This window comes from Rousettus aegyptiacus, unplaced genomic scaffold, assembly GCF_014176215.1.
Source record: "Rousettus aegyptiacus isolate mRouAeg1 unplaced genomic scaffold, mRouAeg1.p scaffold_m13_p_12, whole genome shotgun sequence".
NCBI lineage: Eukaryota > Metazoa > Chordata > Mammalia > Chiroptera > Pteropodidae > Rousettus > Rousettus aegyptiacus.
This window is the reverse complement of record NW_023416287.1, coordinates 50,482,393-50,502,434: the sequence shown is the minus strand read 5'-3', so window position 1 is coordinate 50,502,434 and position 20,042 is coordinate 50,482,393. Positions and strand designations below refer to the sequence as shown.

General features: G+C 35.7%; 1 protein-coding gene across 10 annotated transcripts in view; it reads left to right on the top strand.

The window, feature by feature from the left end:
• The window catches only part of ARHGAP28 (Rho GTPase activating protein 28), a 202,496-nt gene that overhangs the window by 126,271 nt on the left and 56,183 nt on the right, over positions 1-20,042 (top strand). For 8 of the 10 annotated variants that reach the window (XM_016120960.2, XM_016120963.2, XM_016120953.2 and 5 more), the window contains 2 exons: positions 10,040-10,132; positions 16,569-16,658. In XM_016120960.2, the coding sequence (XP_015976446.1) occupies positions 10,040-10,132; positions 16,569-16,658 (183 nt within the window). The remainder of the gene's footprint in view (positions 1-10,039; positions 10,133-16,568; positions 16,659-20,042) is intronic. The other 2 variants (XM_036229871.1, XM_036229868.1) reach the window with 1 other exon arrangement.

The following is a 20,042-nucleotide window of genomic DNA, read 5'->3' as shown; positions in this document are numbered from 1 at the left end:
AGGTTGTTGCTCTTCCCTAGCAAACTACAAAATAGGAAAGGGTTTATAGACTTCTTCTACATCCTTCAGTTACTCAAGAAAATGCATAACTAGCCTCTTTATGTTTCCTATAACTTTGGACATCTAGTAACATAGAAATAGGGAGGGACAGTTCTTTTTTATGCTCCTCCCTTTTCATTCACTTAGACCGTGAAGGGAAACATAAAGTGGACATGTATTCATTTAGCTTTAAATTTAAAAAGAAGAGACAGAGAAATCTAACTATGGGTGGTGAATACACAATGCAATATATACATGTCTTATAGTTGAATCATACACATGAAACTTACTGAATTTATTTACCAATGTCACCATAATATAAAAAAAAAAAATCCCCCCAAAAGGTATGAATGAATGAATGAATGAATGAAGAGGGAGAAAGGTGGCAGCCACTTTAGTAACTCCTAGAGAAGTGGGGCCAGCACCATCCTGAGGGCTGAAGTCATTACCCCCTACTGCGAAAACCAGGAGGTCTCCACAGGAACCACTATCATGGCCTCACAATATGACAGGGGCCTGGTAATGGGGGCCGACTCCAGAACAACTGCTGGATCCTACATCACCAGTTGAGTCTTCTAAGCTGACTTCTGTTAATGATCATATCTTCTACAGCTCAGGCTCTGCAGCTGATACCCAGGTAGTAGATGATGCTGTTACCTATTAACTTGGTTTCCACAGCATTAAGCTAAATGAGCCTCTGCTGGTACACACAGCAGCCTTCCTCTTTAAAGAGATGTGTTACGGATACCAGGAAGACTTGATGGCAGGAATCATCATTTTGGGCTAAGACTCCCCAAGAAGGAGGGCATGTGTACTCAGTACACATGGGGCTAAGGCAGTCCTTTGCCACTGAAAGCTCTAGGAACTTAGGTATTTAACTCCAGAAAAGGCAGAGAGGGCCCAGAACAGTGCCTTTGTGGTGGTGGTGGTGGTGGCAACCAGGGAGGAGGTGTCTCTTCTTCCTGCTCCCCTTCCAGCCTTACTGCTGAAGCCCCAGTTCTAGTGTGAACTGAGAATGGAGAAGGAGGCAAGGAGAGTGGTTGCTGGTTAAAAAAAAGAAAAGAAAAAAGAAAAAAGACCATATACATAGGGAGTGGCGGTCTTGTGCTGTCCTTGCAAATGAAACCTCTGAAAGTCAGTGAAAGCCTGGCATTGTATACACTGCTTAAAATACAGATTGTTCTTTGTCAAAAATTTAAAAAGCAGTATTTTAAAAATTATTGTATATGTATTTAAGGAGATGTGTTACTGATACCAGGAAGACTTGATGGCGGGAATCATCACTATGGGCTGGGACTCCAAGAAGGAGGTCATGTGTACTCAGTGCACATGGGGGCTAAGGCAGTCCTTTACCCCTGAAAACTCTAGGAGCTTCTATATATAAAACCTAATAATCATCTTCACATATTTCCCGCCCCCCCCCCCCCAAATTCAACATGTTTCTCCAAGTAAAGAGTCACGGAAACTTTTTAGGGATATACCTAAATTTTCCACTTTCCTATTTGAATTTGACTTCTACTCCAAGTATCTGTCCTGATTTCTCTCTTTGTCCTTTTTCTCTTTGTCTCTCTGCCTCCTTCCCATATCCCCTCCTACTCTTTATTTCTTTCTTTGGCATAACTTACCTACATTAATAGAATAATTACCTAAAACTTTCTATTTCACTTTCTGAATGAAGATTTAAACATCATATGTTTCACGAAATAATTTTGGATTATCTTAGACCTATGAATTTGACCCAGTATACTTACCTAGTGGAAATATGAATTTAATAATTTGAAAGATAGATATATAGATTATACTAGTTCTTTTCTTAATTTTTTTGCGCATAGTCCATGCTTAAAATCATTTTCCTTTAAAATTTTGAAATAAAATTTTCTTTAGAATTTAGAAATAAAAAAATATCCATTATCTTCTTTCATCCACCTTTGCAGAAATGTCTATATCAATCTCATTTCTTTATATATAGATGTGGAAACTTTTTAAATTTTATTTTTATCATGTGAATATTGAAATCGTACCTATTTTGCCCTTTAAAAAAATTCCTGGTCACTACTAAGTAAGTTCTTGGAATCTAAGAGCTCATTCATTTTTCAGGTTCTGCATATTTTCTTTTAGCATTTAAAACAAGTATTTATTATTTATTTCATTTTCTCAATTATCTCCGTCTGGAACTCCTGTTATGATTGTTGCATTGTTTGGATTGAACCTCTGTTTCTCTTTAATGTTCTCTTAATATCCCAAGCTTTTTGTGCGTATTCAGTCTGCATTCTTGGATATCTCTCAAGTTCATTTTTTATAGCAGTAATTTGGCATGGTTGAATTAATACTTATGCCTTTCATTTATTTTTTAAAAAAATTTAACAATCATATTTATTTAGCATAGCCTCTCCTTTGCCCTGATATCTCCCTAGCTAGCTGTTCTTGTTTATTGGCTGCAATAACCTCTCAGCACTCTAAAGGTACTAACTGAACTAAACCTTAAATTCTGAGGTTCTTTTATTTTCCTTAAATAATCTATTTACTACGGGGTTAAGTGTTTATTTTTTCATCATTGTTTTTCTCTTCCATTGCTATTGTTCAAATAATTTTGATCCTCGGGTGTTGATTCATATTTAGTAATGGGGGACAAGATTGATTGATTACTGTAGGTAATGGCCATATATTTCCTAAGCAGTTATGTAAACCTCTTTGTCCCAAAAGCTTTCCTGTGAATAGAGTCTGGGCCTCTGTGATTGCTAAAGTGTGTCAGTGTCCACTGTAACACTTTACTTTAAGAAACGTAAATTTGGCATCAATGCCAACGTAACAAGAGTCCTGCAGAGTCGGAATTAATTTTTTTAGACAAACCTGACTTTACTTTTTATACTCTTGTCCATAGTCTTTTAGAAGGCACCTATGAAGTGCAATTCACCTTTCTTTTTGTCCAGGACCACCACACAATGCTAGGATAGCCACCACCATCCCCAAGGCCGGTGGTCACTCTGTCACCAAGAGGACACGTTTTGGGTTTTATTCTAGCATCACATTTAGCAGATTTATACTATTCGGTGCTAGAGGGAGGAAAGGTTTTCTGGCTGCTTGTTCAGAAAAAAAACATTCTTCTTCAATTACTTTGTTCATTGTTTTCTAAATTAAGGGATGCCTTCCTGCTCTCTTTACTTTCATTATGGATATATGCTTTTTCATATGTCCAGATCAGCATTTACCTTCTACACATTTTCCTCTTGTTCCTTTTTTCAGGCTGAGATTTTCCTCTATTCTTATTAAACCATTCTTGCTTGCTTTTTATCTTCCAAAAACATTCAACAATTTCTGTTCTGCTAATGGAAATGTTTAGTGGTTTCTAGATCTTCTCTTTGAAAAAGGTATCTCTTTTGACACTTTTAGTGATTTTCAGAGAGAGGAGAAAGTGGTATGTGTATTTTGTTATGTCGTTGCAATTTTCTTATGCTAATTCTTCAGTAACATTTGTTCCTTTCCCAAGAAATGTATTTTTTTTCTTATTATAAAAGTAATACATAATCTTTACTGGAAACTTATAAAATGTGGACAAGCAAGGTTTAAAAAATAATAATTTCTATGGGCCCAAATAAAATTTTATGATTTTATTAAATATCCTGTAAATATAATTTTCAGTGGAGTTCTTAACATAAAGAATAGAATGTTTTACTCTTATTTTAGTAGAACTACTATTCACTAAATCACAAATACTAAATCAACCTCTGGATATATAACACAAAGTCTACATCCCTATTTATCATGAGCAGAATTCCAGTGCCCAAATACATTTTTTTTAATATTCAGAAGATATGAGCCAAATATTCCTTTCAGTAACACACTTAATTGAGCAAAATAGTCGATCTAATATATTTCCAATTTCATAATGATAAACAACTAGTTAAAAGTGGTATTGACTTAAAATTGACTGTGAAGTATGGTCATACATTTTTTTTTTAATGTGACTATATCATGTATATACATTTGACTGCATGTAACAGAAAACCCAAGAAATCATGAATTATATGAATATGGATTTGTTTTTCTCTCCTAAAGAAGAAGCTAAAGGTAGGCATTCCTTTTCCTCAGCCTGGATCCAGCTTCCTTCCACCTTCTATTTTGTCTTTTATATGTGGCCTTCATCCTTTTGCTTACAAGTTGGTTTGGCCACTCCAGGCACCATATCTATGTTCCTGGCAGTTCTTGTAACTTGTGCCAACTGATTCAGTAGTCCTTCTGACCTTATTTTCCTAGAAATCTGATGTGGTAAAATTCCATTTACTACCTGTTGTCCAGAACTGTTATGTGATCATATTTAACTGCAAGGGAGCCTGGGAAATAGATTTTTTTTCTTTCTTTCAGTTGGACACAAAAGTTTCTGGGGAAGAAAATTAGAATTTTGTTAAACTAGCTAGGTACCTAGGTTAGGGGTAGGCAGTTAACAGTATCTGGTGTCCAAAGAGACCAGTATGTATCATCATGCTTCGCAAGTATTGGCTGATAAATGGCTAAATGCAATGATCAATACACAGGCAGTTATATGTATGTTAATCTCTACAAATATATATGAATGTGCACATATGATGCACAACATGTAATTGAATGCACAGTGACCTTTTGGAAAATAAACCTGAGTAAAAATGCACTTTCATTTTTCTCAGTAGCCAAATGATTTTTCCTTGTGTTTCAAAAAATTGTTCTTTTTGATGTTTGATGAAGAAGGAAAATCAGCAATTCCCTGCAGAAGTGGTCAACTGATAAGATAAAGCAAGAGGAATTGAGAGTAAGGTGATTAGAAAAAGTGGTCATTGCAAGGCAGTCAGGATCACATGAGAACATAATGCCTCCGTACCTGGTAACAATGAAGAAAAAGTAGACTCTTAAACTCAGGAACGAATAATTAAATAATTAAATCCATAAATAACTACATGGCCTTCCTGTACCTACAATAACAACAACAATAAAAAACCCCACAGCTGTAGCTACAGCCACAGTCAGAAGTCAAAATGTGGGAAGATTGTCACCTAAACTTTTGGGTTTTTTTTGCTGAGCACATAATAGAGAATCTTGTACAACCTTCCACATAGCTTTCAATATTAATTTAATTCTCACCATAAATATTTTTACATTTTAGTTAGTTTCCAAATGTAAATATCTTGTGGGGAGCAGCATGATAGCATCTTTAAAAAGTGCACTGTCTGTCTAGCACAGGAGGTTGACGGTTTTCATTATGTCACACACAGGAGGTGAGACATTTCATTAGAGCCCACCTTGTCCATTTTAGTTAAGAGTTTCAGAGCGCTAATCTGAGTTCATAACTGTTAGTAAAGCTATCTCAGTAGAAGGCTTTATTTTGGTGAGGTGAATCTCATGTCATAATCTGAACCACATGGCATGAGGCTTGGGTCCTCTTATTGAAGTGGTGCTCCCTGAATAGATGTAGAAGGATGTGGGTTTGGTTACATCTGCTTCCATTTGAACTCATGGCCACAGAAAATTTGCAGTGGGAGAGCTTCCTCTATTATACTTCATTTCCTTCCTTTTAGCTTTGCTTTTTTCCTGTTCCTGGCAAAAGAGGGAGTCTTTGCTATTCTAAGAATAATGCCTGTACCACCTTTGATTTGATGAAGGGAAGATGATGATGTTTAACTTCTATGTAATTTATTTTCCTCTTATATATATTTTACATAGGGCATGCTATCATGGGGCTGCTCTTGGTCCCTTCTAAAATTCTACCGAAGGGTTTGGATGTGGCCAGTTTGCGTTCTGGCTGTCCTGTTAATGAGGGTAAGCTGAGATCTGGATGTGGAGTCTGGTCAGTTGGGGCTGTGAGCAATACTGATATGTAGATTTTTGTTTCTAATTTTTTTCTAATTTCATTGTATTTCTCTTAAGAGTCTTAACCCTTTCTAGTCAGAGTTTTTCATATCTTCTGTTGAGTTGGAAGCAGGTGTCCTCTGGTTTCAGGCTGTCTCCTCATTGCAGGGAGTCGTACATACCTCACTTCTAACCAAGACACTTAACCTGAGGTGTTTGTTCCTCTCTGCCTGTCCTGTTTTCCTTCACAGCAGCCACTCCCTCTCCCCTCAGCCAGAAAAGAGGCAATCCAAAGTAGATACTGGCATGTTTCCAAATAATGGATTTCTGAGCCTTTCCCCCACCTGACTCTACCTACATTTTGATTGCTTCTTCTTCATAGATCAAGGAGGGATTCCTATCCTAGGGTTATATGGATGGCTCAACACATGACACCTAACACTAGACAGATAAGATCAACAGCACTTTATTAGTCATATTCTCACAGCCTGGGGGAGGAGGACACTGGCCACCATAGAGAGCCACATGTGGGGTGCACTTTGAAGCAGAGTGAGCAGGCTGAGGCTGCAAGAGGCAAGCTTTGTAGAAACAAGAGGGTGAAGTGCCCCTGGTTCCCATGGGACCATGCAATTGGCTTGTTTAAATAATTTCACAGGCTGGCAAGAAACTGAAACCCTCCACTCAGGGATAATCAGGAACTATGTCTGATCCCCTGGATGAGGAACATCGTCTGACTGGAGTACTTTATTTTGGGAAGCAGAATGGAAGGGAAACTTGTGGTTAGGCTACTCATGACTTTCTTGATTTTACCACATGTAAAGGTCGCATGTAAGAGTGGCCTTACGTTAGGTCTTCAGCCACACTGACACTCCGACCTCTAGCCATGTACTCTCATGATTAGTCTAGGTTTATTTTATTTTTCTCTTTTATCATTGTCCCTTTTATTTCAATTTCTTGAAGATATTATTCTCTTTTAAAGATTTATCAAGGGACAGGTATGGTGCCAAACACAAGAAGAAATTTCTCAATGAAATGGAAAAGAATATTTAGGTTTTACTCCAGCCATACCCCTGAACTGCTCTCCAGTTTACAGAATAAGAAAGCAAGTTGTCCCTTGAACAATGTAAGGGTTAGGGCACCAGCCCCCTCCTCTCATAGTCAGAAATCCAGGTATAACTACAGTCAGCCCTTCTCATGGGCAGATTCCCATCCACAGAGATGTCTTTTCAAGCATGGGTTTGAACTCTGCAGGGCAATTGAAAAAATCCATGCATAAGTGGACCCGAGAAGTTTAGACTTGTGTTGTTCTAGGGTGAACTATACTGTTCTTTCTCACAGAAGGATGATGAGGGCTAGCATTACAGAATGACTACAGAGAATACTAAAAATAATAATTTGCACAATCATATATTATAAAATGTTACATTTTCTTAGCAGATTGCACCTTTATCCTTTGAGCAGATCTAGCAGGAAATATCTCTGGATATTAAATTTTTATATCCCAAAAGCTTAAATCCTAAATTGGTGAGTATCAAAATGCTAGGCCATAAGTCAGTTTCTTTCAAATATTTGCAAATATTAATCTGTTTGCTTTTTTATACAGTGTTAATTTTGAGAAGTCTGATGTCTCTCTAAATTTTATTTCTTTATTTATATCCTGCTCTCATTTCCATATTTCTGGATGCTTTTAATGTTTATCATTATTGTTGACCTGTCATAAGGATAATCTTTTTTCTTTTATCATGATTTGTATTCAGTTTTTCATTTCTGAAAAATGTTCCTTTCACTTCTGAACATTCTCTTCCCATTTCTCTACTCATTTTCTCTCTTTTCTCTACTTTTCCTTTCACTGCTTGCATTAATCCACATCTCTTAAATTTTCTTTTATATTTTACGTTTTTTTTTTCTGTTTGTTCTGAGTGCTAGTAGATTTTGTCTACATCATTTTGTAGACTCCTAATTCTAATTTTTGCCATGAGTAGTTGTAATTTAGTTGCTGTTAAAATTTTAATTCACAAGAATTAACAGTAATTCCCCTTTATTGATATGGTTAATTCCTGATTTATGGATACAATTGCCTCTCAAATCTCCCTAAAATTTTGAAATCATTATAAGCTGCCTTTTTTCCCCTCAATTGTCTTTCTCTGAGAGTGTTTATCACTATACTTCCTCAGGATGTTAATTTTCTCTATGGCTGACTTTTTCATGTTGATTTTCTCCAATGACTGATGATCCTTGGTGATTCATTTATATTTATTAATGAACTGGATTGATTAATTAATGACTTAAGATATGTCATTGCTATATGGTTTCCTGCTATTATATAGATATTTTCCCTAAAGACTCTTTCTTGAATAAGAAGGAATACTTTAGGTCCTATGTAAGTCAGTGAAGTATGAGAACAGCACGTGAATGGAAGTTAGTTTAACAGCATGCACAAGTATATACATGCATACATACAGACACCCCTCACGCACACACAGGCACACATCTTCAGTGCCAAAGAGAGAGCAGCGAATGACTTAATATCTTTCTATCCCAGACAAAGTTGATGTTTTCCTTTAATTCTCCCATCACTGTCTTTTGTGGAGGTACAGAGTGACCTGATATTGAAGTTTTTTTGTCCTAACCTTGAACATCTTACCAAGCTCACATCATTCAGAGTGCTTTTCTTGGATTCATACATAGCTACTACCAGCTATTTATAAGGGGGCCTGTTGAGAGGTCTGACTGACCCCTCTATTGAGAAAATAGCTTTAAGTTGTCCTGGCCATTGCTCTGGGGCACCTTACTGCCCTTTGTAATTTACACTCTGAGCTTGGTTGTTTGTCTATTTACTTTTTGTGCACCTGATTTTTCCTTGCCAGCAAGGTTGTCCTATGCTGTTCTTAGTCTGAGAATTTCTTTACAGTTATAAAATTAGTTACTTTTTATTTTCCAGGAATTTCTAATTATTTTCTAATCTGTTGTTAGAACGCTTTGTTGGTTTCCAGTGATACTGTCTCTACTTTTCAGTGATTGGGAGTGGTGTACCCTCAGTCCTTCATCCTGACCTGAATTTTCTTACAGTGCCTCCTTAGTGTTTTTTTACTTCAAAACAGTTGTGTGTTTTTCTTATTTATATAGTACACATGCTTTGGGGGGAAGTTAGAAAAATGCAGAAAAGCAAGATGAAAAATAAGTTTCTAAGGTATCAGTGTATGATTTGATTAATACCTCTTATATTTAATTTTGCAAAAAGTCACTTCAATCAGGGAGTAGAATATTTTCATCTGATTTTGGGGAATGCCATTGTATTATGAATGCTGCTGAAAATCTTAGAGTGTATGCAAGAGGCCTGCAGTGCAGGCCATTAGGATCAGAGTGGTCTCCAGTACACCTCCTGCATAATGAAAACCAGAGCTCTTCCAGTATTCTGTGAATGAGATAAAATATTTGTTTCAGTTATATGTGTTTATGAGATAATCTAATATAATTCTAATTTCACAATTGAAAAAAATGACTTCTTGATATTGCAAAATATAGCTGTGAAGTCTGATGTTAAAATAGCATAGTTTTATCAGGAAGCTAGAATTAAACAGTTAGAGATAATTTTCTTAGAAAATAAGAAGTCTGAGGCTGGTGTAGTTGATATTCTTAACATGAATCTACCAACTTCTTCATCTTTCCTTTCTGCACCCTTAAGCATATGGCTAATATTTGATGCTAATATTATATGGTCATCACAGGCACCATGTCCATGTTCTGGAAGAAAATTGGCCAGATGATTCCATCCACTTTAACAAGAAAATATTAGCCTTCCTAGATGCCTCACCAAGTATGATTCTACCCTTATCTCATTGGATATAACCATCATATGATCACACTTAGTCTAAAGTTTGACATAACAGCATCTTGGAGGAAAATCATGATAGTGATAAGTGAAAGAAGAAAAGTGGATTTTGGCAGACATTTAGAAGTATCTGCTTTTGAGTCCAATTTCTATTATATGCCTGACATTTATGAGGATCAGTATAATTATGGACATACTGGTGAATGGTGTTACCATTGCACAGGTAGTCATTAACTCTGTATGCCTTCACATGGCTATACATTTCTAGTTTCTAGTGTATGCATAATTGAATAAACAATCACATTGGGAAAGATATGCATGGGTGAAAATTACTTTCATTTCTCTCATTAGCTGGGTGATACCTGTGACAACCATACTACTCAGTTGGATAACACCCAGGAAGAAAAAGAGCTACAAGGGGTTTTGAAAACGAGTTGTTCCTCGGTAAGTTATAGCAGTAGAACTGGGGGTAGGGATGAAAGAAGAGTTTTTTCTCATGACAATCATGCAGAACTTTAAAATAGTGCAGCATAATTAAGATGGCTGAACAACCACAGCTGTCAACATACCTGTCTACCTTTAACTGATTTGTAGGAAGACAGTCAGCAGTAAATGAACCCAAGTGTAATAGTGAAATACATAAATAATTGCATGTTCTATTAAAACAGATACATACACAGAAAACCAAGGATTGTAGGCATTTTTTTTCACAGATTTAATTCCTTTACATTTTTTCTTTTATTTTAAAAAATTCTCATAGTACTGTTAGTTCCACTGAATCACAGATCTACGTTTTGGAGCAACAGCAGGTGTCCTTGGGTTTCCTATTGTTCCTTCAGTGCAGGGTGAACATCAGTCACCTTCTGCGGACAATATTTTTAATCCTAGGTTTCCAATCCCCCTCACCCTTCCCCACCCCACTGCTTTTGCACAGAGCCATTTCAACATCCCACTCACCCAAAGGAGGGCAAAGTCAAGCAAGCCTCAGGAGAATGGTCAAGCATCTGTCAATTTGCAAATGGAACAGTTGCTTTATTTATGGTTATCTCAGAGCCTTTTCTCACATCTGTTTCTGCTTAAATTACTATTGTAAGCTATCTTTTCTCTCCTTTGGTGAAACATATATAATCTATTTTCCCTTTTATTCTTCCATCCTCATAGTCCCTCTTCTAACTTTCTCCCAAATAGAAAAAAGCAAAATGGCAAATCTCATTAGGTCTATTCTCCCTGCTGAGATGGTGTTGGGGAGAGACTTCTTTGAAAGGGCAGGCATATATTGAACCCAGGTGTGATTACTCACACCTTCAGTCATTTTCCCTCATAATTATGAGAAGATGGTAACTTTCTTTTTCAAAATGTTCTCCATTTGCTTTCTTCCTTGGTGCTGCTTTGTTGGGGAAGGAGGTGGATTTTAGAAAAGAATTCCCATTATTCCTGGAATATCTCTCTCCAACCATCATTTCTTTGAATGCTGCTGGGATTCTTAATTTTTGGTTATGTTTTGTTGACTCTACTAGGTTTTAGGAGAGAGAAGCTTGGTCATTTGACATAACTCTTCCATTTTATCCCAGATTATAATCCCTATTATTTACAGCAAACTCCTTTTGATACTAAAAATTTTCCACAATTGTTCCCTGCTGGTATTTTCAACCTTGAGTTTTCTTGAGTTAACCACACAAATCCTCTAATTTTGAAAACAAATCAACTTCCTTTTTCGGAAACATACCCTGAGTTTTCCAAGGTAAAATTTTGTTCAGTCCTTTCTCATCTTTTAAAATGGGCAAAAGATTTGAACAGACACTTTACCAAAGAAGATATATGGAAGGGGAATAAACTCATGAAAAGGTGCTCAGTATCATTAGTGATTATGGAAATGAAAATAAAGCCACAATGAGATATCTGTACATACCCTGTAAAATGGCTAAAATTGAAGACTGACCATACCAACTAGTGCTAAGGATGCAGAGCAACTGGAACTCTCTTACCTTGCTAGTGGGAATGTAAAGTGGTCCATGTATTTTGGAAAATGATTTGGCAGCTTCTTAAAATGTTAAGGATATACTTATCATAGACCCAACCAACCATTCTACTCATAAGTAATATGTGTTCATACAAAGACTAGCCACAGATATTTATAACATAATAGTCCCAAACTGGAAACAATCCAGTTTTCTATAGATAAATGGATGAACAAATTGTGATAAATCCATACAATAAAATACTAGTAAGCAAAAAAAGCAATGAAATATTGATATACACAATACAAATACACAATGAACTGTGGATACACACAGTAGAGATGGATGAATCTGGAAACAGTTATGCCATGTGCAAGAAGCCAGACAAAAAAAAAAGATTCAACTTACGTAAAATTATTGAAAATGTAAACTAACCTATAGTGATGGAGAGAAGGTTGGTGATTGCCTTGGGACCTGGGTGTGGACAAGGAGGGAAGGTAAGGAGAGTTGATAAAAGGGGCATGAGGACAATTTTGGGGGTGCTCTTTTTATTCATTGTCTTGATTGTGGCGATGGTTTCACAGGTCTGTGTATTTGTCAAAACCCATTAAATTGTATATTTTATACTATTTAAATATGTGCAGTTAATTGTATGTCAGCTATACCACAAAAAAAATCCATATAATGTTTTATGATTTCATTAATATCCAATGTGTTTATTTTGCAATAAGCTACTTAAAATAAAGGAATAGTCTATTCATGTATGTAGTTGGCCCTTGATTCTAAATCACAAATGCCACAAAATCTGGGCATTTACAAAAGTTTTATGATCCAATCTACAATCATCACAAACCTACTCTACAAATCACTACTTGTATAGATAAGAGAAAACATTTTCCTTGTCCGCAGTTGACATAATTGAAGTGTTAGTTAATCCAAAAGGCAATCTATCTAGTTTATTTTCAATGTCTTAAGTGAAAATCAAATAGTTACATTTGTTATTGATCCACGATTCACTATAAAACACAATTATACCATCTGTTAGGAATTACCAGTTACATCTGTGTTTACTTCATAGAAAAGAAAATCTAAGGAACCTTGATATAAGCAAGTAGGAGTTTGTTTTTATCACAAAACAAGAAACTAATGGTAGATAGACCAAGGCTTGTACAACCACAGTATAATGCAGTGCCTGCTTTAGCATGAACTTCTACCTTTTTCTTTTCATGCTCCCGCCTTAGTATGTGGATTTAATTCTTATACTTACAAGATGGTCAGCAAACTCTGGATACCATGTTGATGTTTCTGTTAAGGAACATATGCCAACTAACTATATTAACAGAAAACCTTAGTTCTGGAAAACCTACCGGTACAATTTCTCTTATTTTTCATTGACCAACTGTGACAGTAAATTTTTCTTATTTTAGTTGTCTGATTCTCATTTCATTATAAATAAGCTTCTTAGGTTATTTTTTTACTCTATCTGCAACTTTTTTGAAATTTTGAATTTATTGCTGCAGTTCTGAACTTTCACAAGGATCAGCCCTCTATTTCATTCGTCCTGGTTACTGTTCAGTGAGTCCTTTCCATCTGAGAACAGTTTTCTTTCTTCAGTTTCTGAACAGTGTCTTCTGTTATGTTGCTAATTATTTTTCTCTCCACTTTCTATGTCCCATCCCTCTAGAACACATATTAAATGGTCATTGCTTTACTTGAATTGGATTTCATTGTCTTCTACATTTTCTATCATGCTAGTTTATTTTCAAGTTTATGTTTCAAGTTAGTAATTTTTTCTTGGTCATTGTGTTATTTTTTAGCTTGTCTTACCTTTGTAAATCTCAGCAAATTTGTTCTTATTTCCCAAGGACAACTTTTTTTCTCTCTAATGTACCCATTACTATAGCCATGGATTCTCGATACATAGCAGCATTAGCACCATAAATCACTCCGAAGATAAAAATCAACTTGTTTTTAAGGAATCAGATTATTCTGATGTGTTTATATTGCAGTATAATTTTTAAAAAATAAATGCATACATTTTAGGTATATAATTTGATTAGTTTTTAAAAATATTTGCACCTATGTACTACAGTCAAAATATAGAACTTTTCCACCACCGCAGAAATTTCTGTCAGATCCTTTCCAGTCAGTCGATTGTCTTCGCAGTTCTGCAGAGACAATCCCTATCATGAATTCTAACACCTTAGGTTGATTTCACCTTTCATATAAGTGGAATTATAAATATAATATGCAATTCTGTACCTGGCTTCTTTTGCTTATAATAATCATTTTTAGATTCATTCATTTCTTACTTGTATTAAAAATTTGGTATTTTTATTGCTAATAATATTCCATTGCATTAATATACTATATTAGTATATGTTCACCTGTTTCCAGAGTTAAGCTATTAGGAATAATGCTTCTATAAATATTTGTGTAACATAAAAGATTATGTATCCTCATTTATCTTGGGTAAAGATGCAACATAATTCATATTGATGGCAAACATAGCTACCTATAGACCCATTACCCATAGCTCTTAAACTCAGCAAGGACTAATTTAATGGGTAAATAAAATATAACTAAATGCAATCTTTTAAAAAAAATCTACAGGCAGAAACAACAACAAAACTAGATTTTGTTTGTTTGTTTGTTTAATGTGCATCCTAAGTAGAGGATGTTGTCGACTAAACCTTGGCCCTTGTAAGCTCATAAAGGAAAATGACAGACTGCCATGTAAATTTTTTTTTAGTATTTCAATATCAACTAAGATATGAATCTTTAGATTTTCCAGTTATTTTGCAAATGTAAACATCTCTAGTGGAGAACATGTTAGCTTTTGAAATGTGAAGCAATGAGTGACAGAAACAGTGAAGAGTCTGCCTGAGTGTGAATGCCACCTGGTCAGGGAAGTGCACATTTCTCCTTGTGTGGCAGAAAGTATCCTCCAGTTTTAGCTTTTGCCTCCAGTGCAGGGAGAGCTTCTGATTAAGACTGTGGAACCTGGTTGTTGATTCCTGGCCAGCTCGTTTCCCAGTCCCTCCCCCAAAGCCCTGTCACAGCAAGGGGGTGAGATGATCCACCTAAGACTCCATCCAAGGAAACATAGGGTAGAAAGTGTTCCACAAGGCAGAAGATACCAGCACACATGCAGGTGGAATTACAGCTTTCCAGAGCCCTGAAGTTCTCTGCAGAGTTACTAATTTATGACTGATTAATGTAGGAAATTGCCATGTGTTTCCTCTGCAATTGAGTAGGTTGATTTTCTCAAAAGGCCAAAATTAACAATTGTGGTGTTCTTGTGAGTGAGTAGGGCATACTTAACTTTAAGGTTCATGGAGGCGGGAAGGTGGGTTAGTAAACACTCCCCAAATGCAAAACCAATAGGAACTCTAGTTTATTACTTCTGGTAAAAGCTGATTTTATTTTTCAGTCTCCCCTCCATGTCTTTTATTGTGACCTTCTAAGTTTCTTCACTCTTAGATCACTATACTCACACTAAGAACTGACCCACCCCCAACGCAGTTAGTTCATTATATGTAGACTGCATTTGGGGAGTTTTTCCTAGGGTTGCATTTAGGGACCGTCTACACATTGAAGGGTGAGATCTACTTGGCTCCTCTTTTGTAAATATTTGTTAACCATAGTGCTTTCCTACTCTGTGTACAACCTATGTTATTTGTTTGTTTTGATTTTCTTCCCTAGAAGTTTTTTTTTTAATTTAATTATTTTTGAATTATGCTTTTCAGTAGAGGTTTTTATTTTACCAAACTCACGCCATTTGCTTTTCATTTAGAAATTTCTATCAGTTGATCTGCTACAGAATTCTTTACTGATTTTCAGTGCTGTTAAAAAATCTGTTCCTTTAAAAATGTATCTTTTCTGCCATTTTTAATGATGTGGGGTGGGAAGGGATGTGTACAGCTGACCTTGTGGTTATCAATTCACCATCTTGACTTAAATTTATTTAATTCTTGTGTTTTATTTGTTTGAAAAAGTTTTTATTTTATAAAGTAATGTATACTATCTATAGAAAATTTAGAAAATACAGTCAAGCAATATGAATGACATTTCTTAAAAAACAAATAGTATATGTTTTCATAAGTATCAAATATATTCAGTTTTATAATAAGGTTCTTTCAGTAAAGGAAAGATATTCATATCTTAAATTTCAGTAAAGCCATTGTACACTAAAGCAAAAATCCCTGAGTTCCAGCTTTATAAATGAAAAATAGCTTAGTACTATTGCTAATCTCTGCAAAAAATAGTTTTAGAGTCTGTTAAAAAAACAACAACAAGATTAGATGAGTTAAAGTGTGTGTTTGGTTGCATGTAATAGAAAGAAAATCAGGAGTTGTTTTGCTTCTCAAGTGTGACAGGGCAGCCACATGATACCCCTTAGCATGAACCCAAGCACGTTTGATCTGTCTCTGCCATCCCTCCCTGTGACCGTCATCCTTAATCATACAAGATGCCTGGCAACTCTAGGCTTTCATTTGTATAAAGCTGACCTTGTTCTTTTTGGTCAAGAAAGTATTAGCTTTTCTAGAAGCATTCTTGGTAAAATTACAATTATTACCTTATTGGCCACACTTGTCACATGATCACTTTTAGCTGCAAAAGAGCCTGGAAATCAAGTTCTTTGGTTTAGCACCTAACTCCCTGGTACAAAAGCAAGATATTGCTAACGCAAATGGAGTGTGTGACTGGCAATAGAAGTGTTTGCCACAGAGGCCAATGTCAGGGTATTTCGGTGGCTTACAGTAATGATCCCTGAAGGGCTGGCTGCAATTGTCTGTGCCAAGGCAGTCATAACATCATAGATTGCCGCATGTATCTAAATATATACACATAGTAGAATACACAAACACATTAGAAAATATTTACCTGAATAAGAATGGTACTTTTGTTTCTTCATTTAGCCAGATGATGCTTCTCTCAACAGTACTACCCTGTCACATGGGTCCCAGGATGAAGAAAGGAGTTTTGCAGTTCTCAGGATTGGCTCCATGGTAAGTCATTGCATGCCAAGACAATTGCATGTCAGGGGAAAATTAGAAATTCAAGATAAGAAGTAACAATTTCTTCAAAACAGATAGGAAAAACTTGAACTAAGATTACAAGGAAACCATAGCTGCCAGTAGACTGAACAACCTTGTAACAGTTAGGAAGGAGGAGACTCAAAACTGAGGAATGAATAGATCTCAGTTTATAAAGGGACTTCATAAATGAATACCACTACAGCCAGAAACCAAAGGATGTTTTTTACATGTGTCAAGCAGGGAGAAATTTGTTAACTTTGATCCTCTTGATTGAGTTCACATACATGATCTGGCCTAACTCTAGCATCTTGACCCAGAAGTCCTTGTCTCTGCATGATAAACTAAAACCTTTCATCCTGATATAGAAGGCTTTCTACTATTGGCTACATTTCCAGCCTTAGGTCCCAGGACTCACCCATGCAAACCCTCCACGTCATATAAAGTCATGCACTTGACCTCAAGTAACAGAACCTGTACTTGTCTTTGTTAAAAAGTCTCATCCTTCCCCCTCGTCCCACCTCTACTGGGAATTCTTGCTAGGTGTCTCTGTGCAGGTGATCTGGCAGGGGGTGATATAATGGACCAGAAGAAGCAAGAGACCCTATTAGATGAGGTAGTGATTCTCTGATGGCAAGTCAGTAGCAACAGTAGCACTTCAGACAGGCAGATGGAGGGGCACATTCAGATTTCCATATGGGGCAGTGGGTTGTCCATTTTCACGCACAGTACAGTTAATATTCACATGCATGACACACTCCCAGGATATCCCCATTGTTCAGGAAGATAGTACTATTAGCCCCATGTAAATGAGTTTTTCTGTTGTGTTTTTATATTTTGGGTCATAGGTTTTTTTGTTTTTGTTGTTGCACAGTAATCGTATAAGAAACGTAAAATAATGTGAGTGACTTTTGTCAGTGAATAATCTATCAATAGCAGTAGAACTCTCTTGGCACAAGTAGGCCAAGAGTCTCGTCTGATCACAATGTCTGACCAACTGGGTATAAATTCAGCCCTTACTTTCCCATTTAAGATGGTGCATTGGAATGCAAATGAATATATCTCAAATTATAATCTCCAATCCACTGTAGTTGTTAATGAAAACAAAGTAAATTGTTCACAAACTCTGGTAAATACCAGAAGTGAACAGTTATCTATAACGGACCTTACACAGTTTTGCTGTACCCCTGTAATGAGATTCCTGCTCTAGGTTCTTGCCTCGGATCCTTTATTTTGTCTCAGCTGATGGTACCTATGTGCCCAAGACCAAGTGTTACCTACCCTCTCCCCTTCTATGTGCCCATCCCTGAGACCTGTGGATTTTATCATGTAAATAGTTATACAATATTTCTACTCCCCTCTTTTTCTACAACTACTTCCTTAGTACAGAAACTCACCATTATCTTTCGATATTGCTAAAGTAACTCCTTAAGTGATCTCCCGGACTTTAGCTTATATCCCTCAAACTCATCTTTTCCCACAGCTACAAGTCTTCCTTAAAGCCCACAGAGGTCTCCTAACACCTTCTGATTAATGCAAAAGCTCCTGACATAATCTGACTCCTCATCTGCCTCTCTGACTTTACCACTAAAAGCATTTTTATAAACCAGCAACAAAAGGTTGCATATGGTTCCAGGCACATGCTAAGCAGAAATCGAAGCAGGATGTTTGTACAATTTTGTTTTAGAGAAGAGAAGGTTAGATGGGCCTTGTTTTTGAGGCTTTTCCATAACAGTTCTGTGTCCACAGTTTAATGTCTGATAAGACAGATGCTAGTCATGTTTTTCTATTCCTTCATTCTTTGCTATTAGCTGCTCAATATCATTGGTTCCTTGATTTTTTCATTCATCCATTCATTTATTCATTCAACAAATTCTTACTGAACACATATTGTCTGCAAATAGGATTCTTGAAAATTTGAGAGTGTAAGGGAAAGAAAATGATCTTGTGTTGCAATTATAGATTGAGCTTCCTGAGGTAAGTTAATCACTCAGTTTGGTTTTGTTTTTCGAAAATTGATTGAATATTGAAAATGACATAAAGTTTTAACAAAAATTCTTTAAAAAAATCTCATTGGCACCAGTCTCCAATGTGACTTTCTTTGGTTTGTTACTTAGAATATCTTTACTTAGAAATGTTAAACAAATTGGTGAGTTGATAGAGTAGCCCACAGATGCCAACTTAACCCTTAATGCACCTGTACTGAAAGTCATTCTAGAAAATCTTACCACAAGGTAAATACATTTTGATTTCCTTGCTTCTTAGTTATAAGGAGCCACCAGGCACCCCCATTCTGGCTCCCAGGCTCTTATAGATGGTGGGTTTCCAGTAAGTCAATAAAGTGGTATCAAGGGCTTTAGCAGTCCTGTCCATGATGCCTATAAAGGTAAATCTCACCTGCCAAGGTAAATACCCAGGGACATTTTACTGTTATCAACAAGACTACAGAGACTCCCAATAACTTGCCATATTAGAATTTATGTTATGGAATAGTATAACTTTATTTTTTCCAAAAAGGTAACCTTGACTTGACCAATACCTTTTTTCCATCTTTTATCTTTTCTAAACATTTGAAATGTATCTTTATGATAAATGAAATCTCTATGTATATAGGGTCTATGACTCTGTGATCTGTTTTTTAAATCTGTTATATTAAGCCCACCCTCATTTTTCTGCATCAATATTTTCTTTCCTCAGAGATTTTTTTTTCTTTCTGACAAACTTAGAATAAGACTATCAATACCCATTAAGAAAAATCTTTTAGGGCTCCACTAAGACTTTTATTGAATTTAAAAATTAGTGTCATGGAAGGAATTCACATTTTAAAATGTTGAGTCTTCTCATTGAGAACCAGTGATTGTGTCCTTCCATTTGTTTATAGCATCTGTCAGTAAAGCATCATAATTTTTTTTCTTACTTTTTTTTCTTATTGGTTAATTACTAGGAACTTAATAGTTTTCATTGGTATTTTAAATGGTAAGTATTTTTTCATGCTATCTTCTTTGTTTTTGTAGATATATAAGGAAGTAACTATTTTTGTTTTTCACAAAAGTATCTTCGAATGCTTCCTTTCTGAAAATTCTTTTTTACTTTAAAGAATTTTTTATTTGATTTTATAATTTGTGCAGGTATTATCTAAAATACTAAAAGTTTTATTTACCCAATCTTTAAAATATTATTCATCTTATTTCTTTTCCTTGTCTCATTAACTGACCACAATTACTTGTAACATTGAATGAGAATTATAGGGATCTTTTAATAAGTTTTGGTTTTCTCATAAATTCTAAGTTTCATCATTAAGTAGAATAATTGTTCTAGGTTTCTGAGCCTTGTAGTTACTTTCTTAGGAATAGAGGT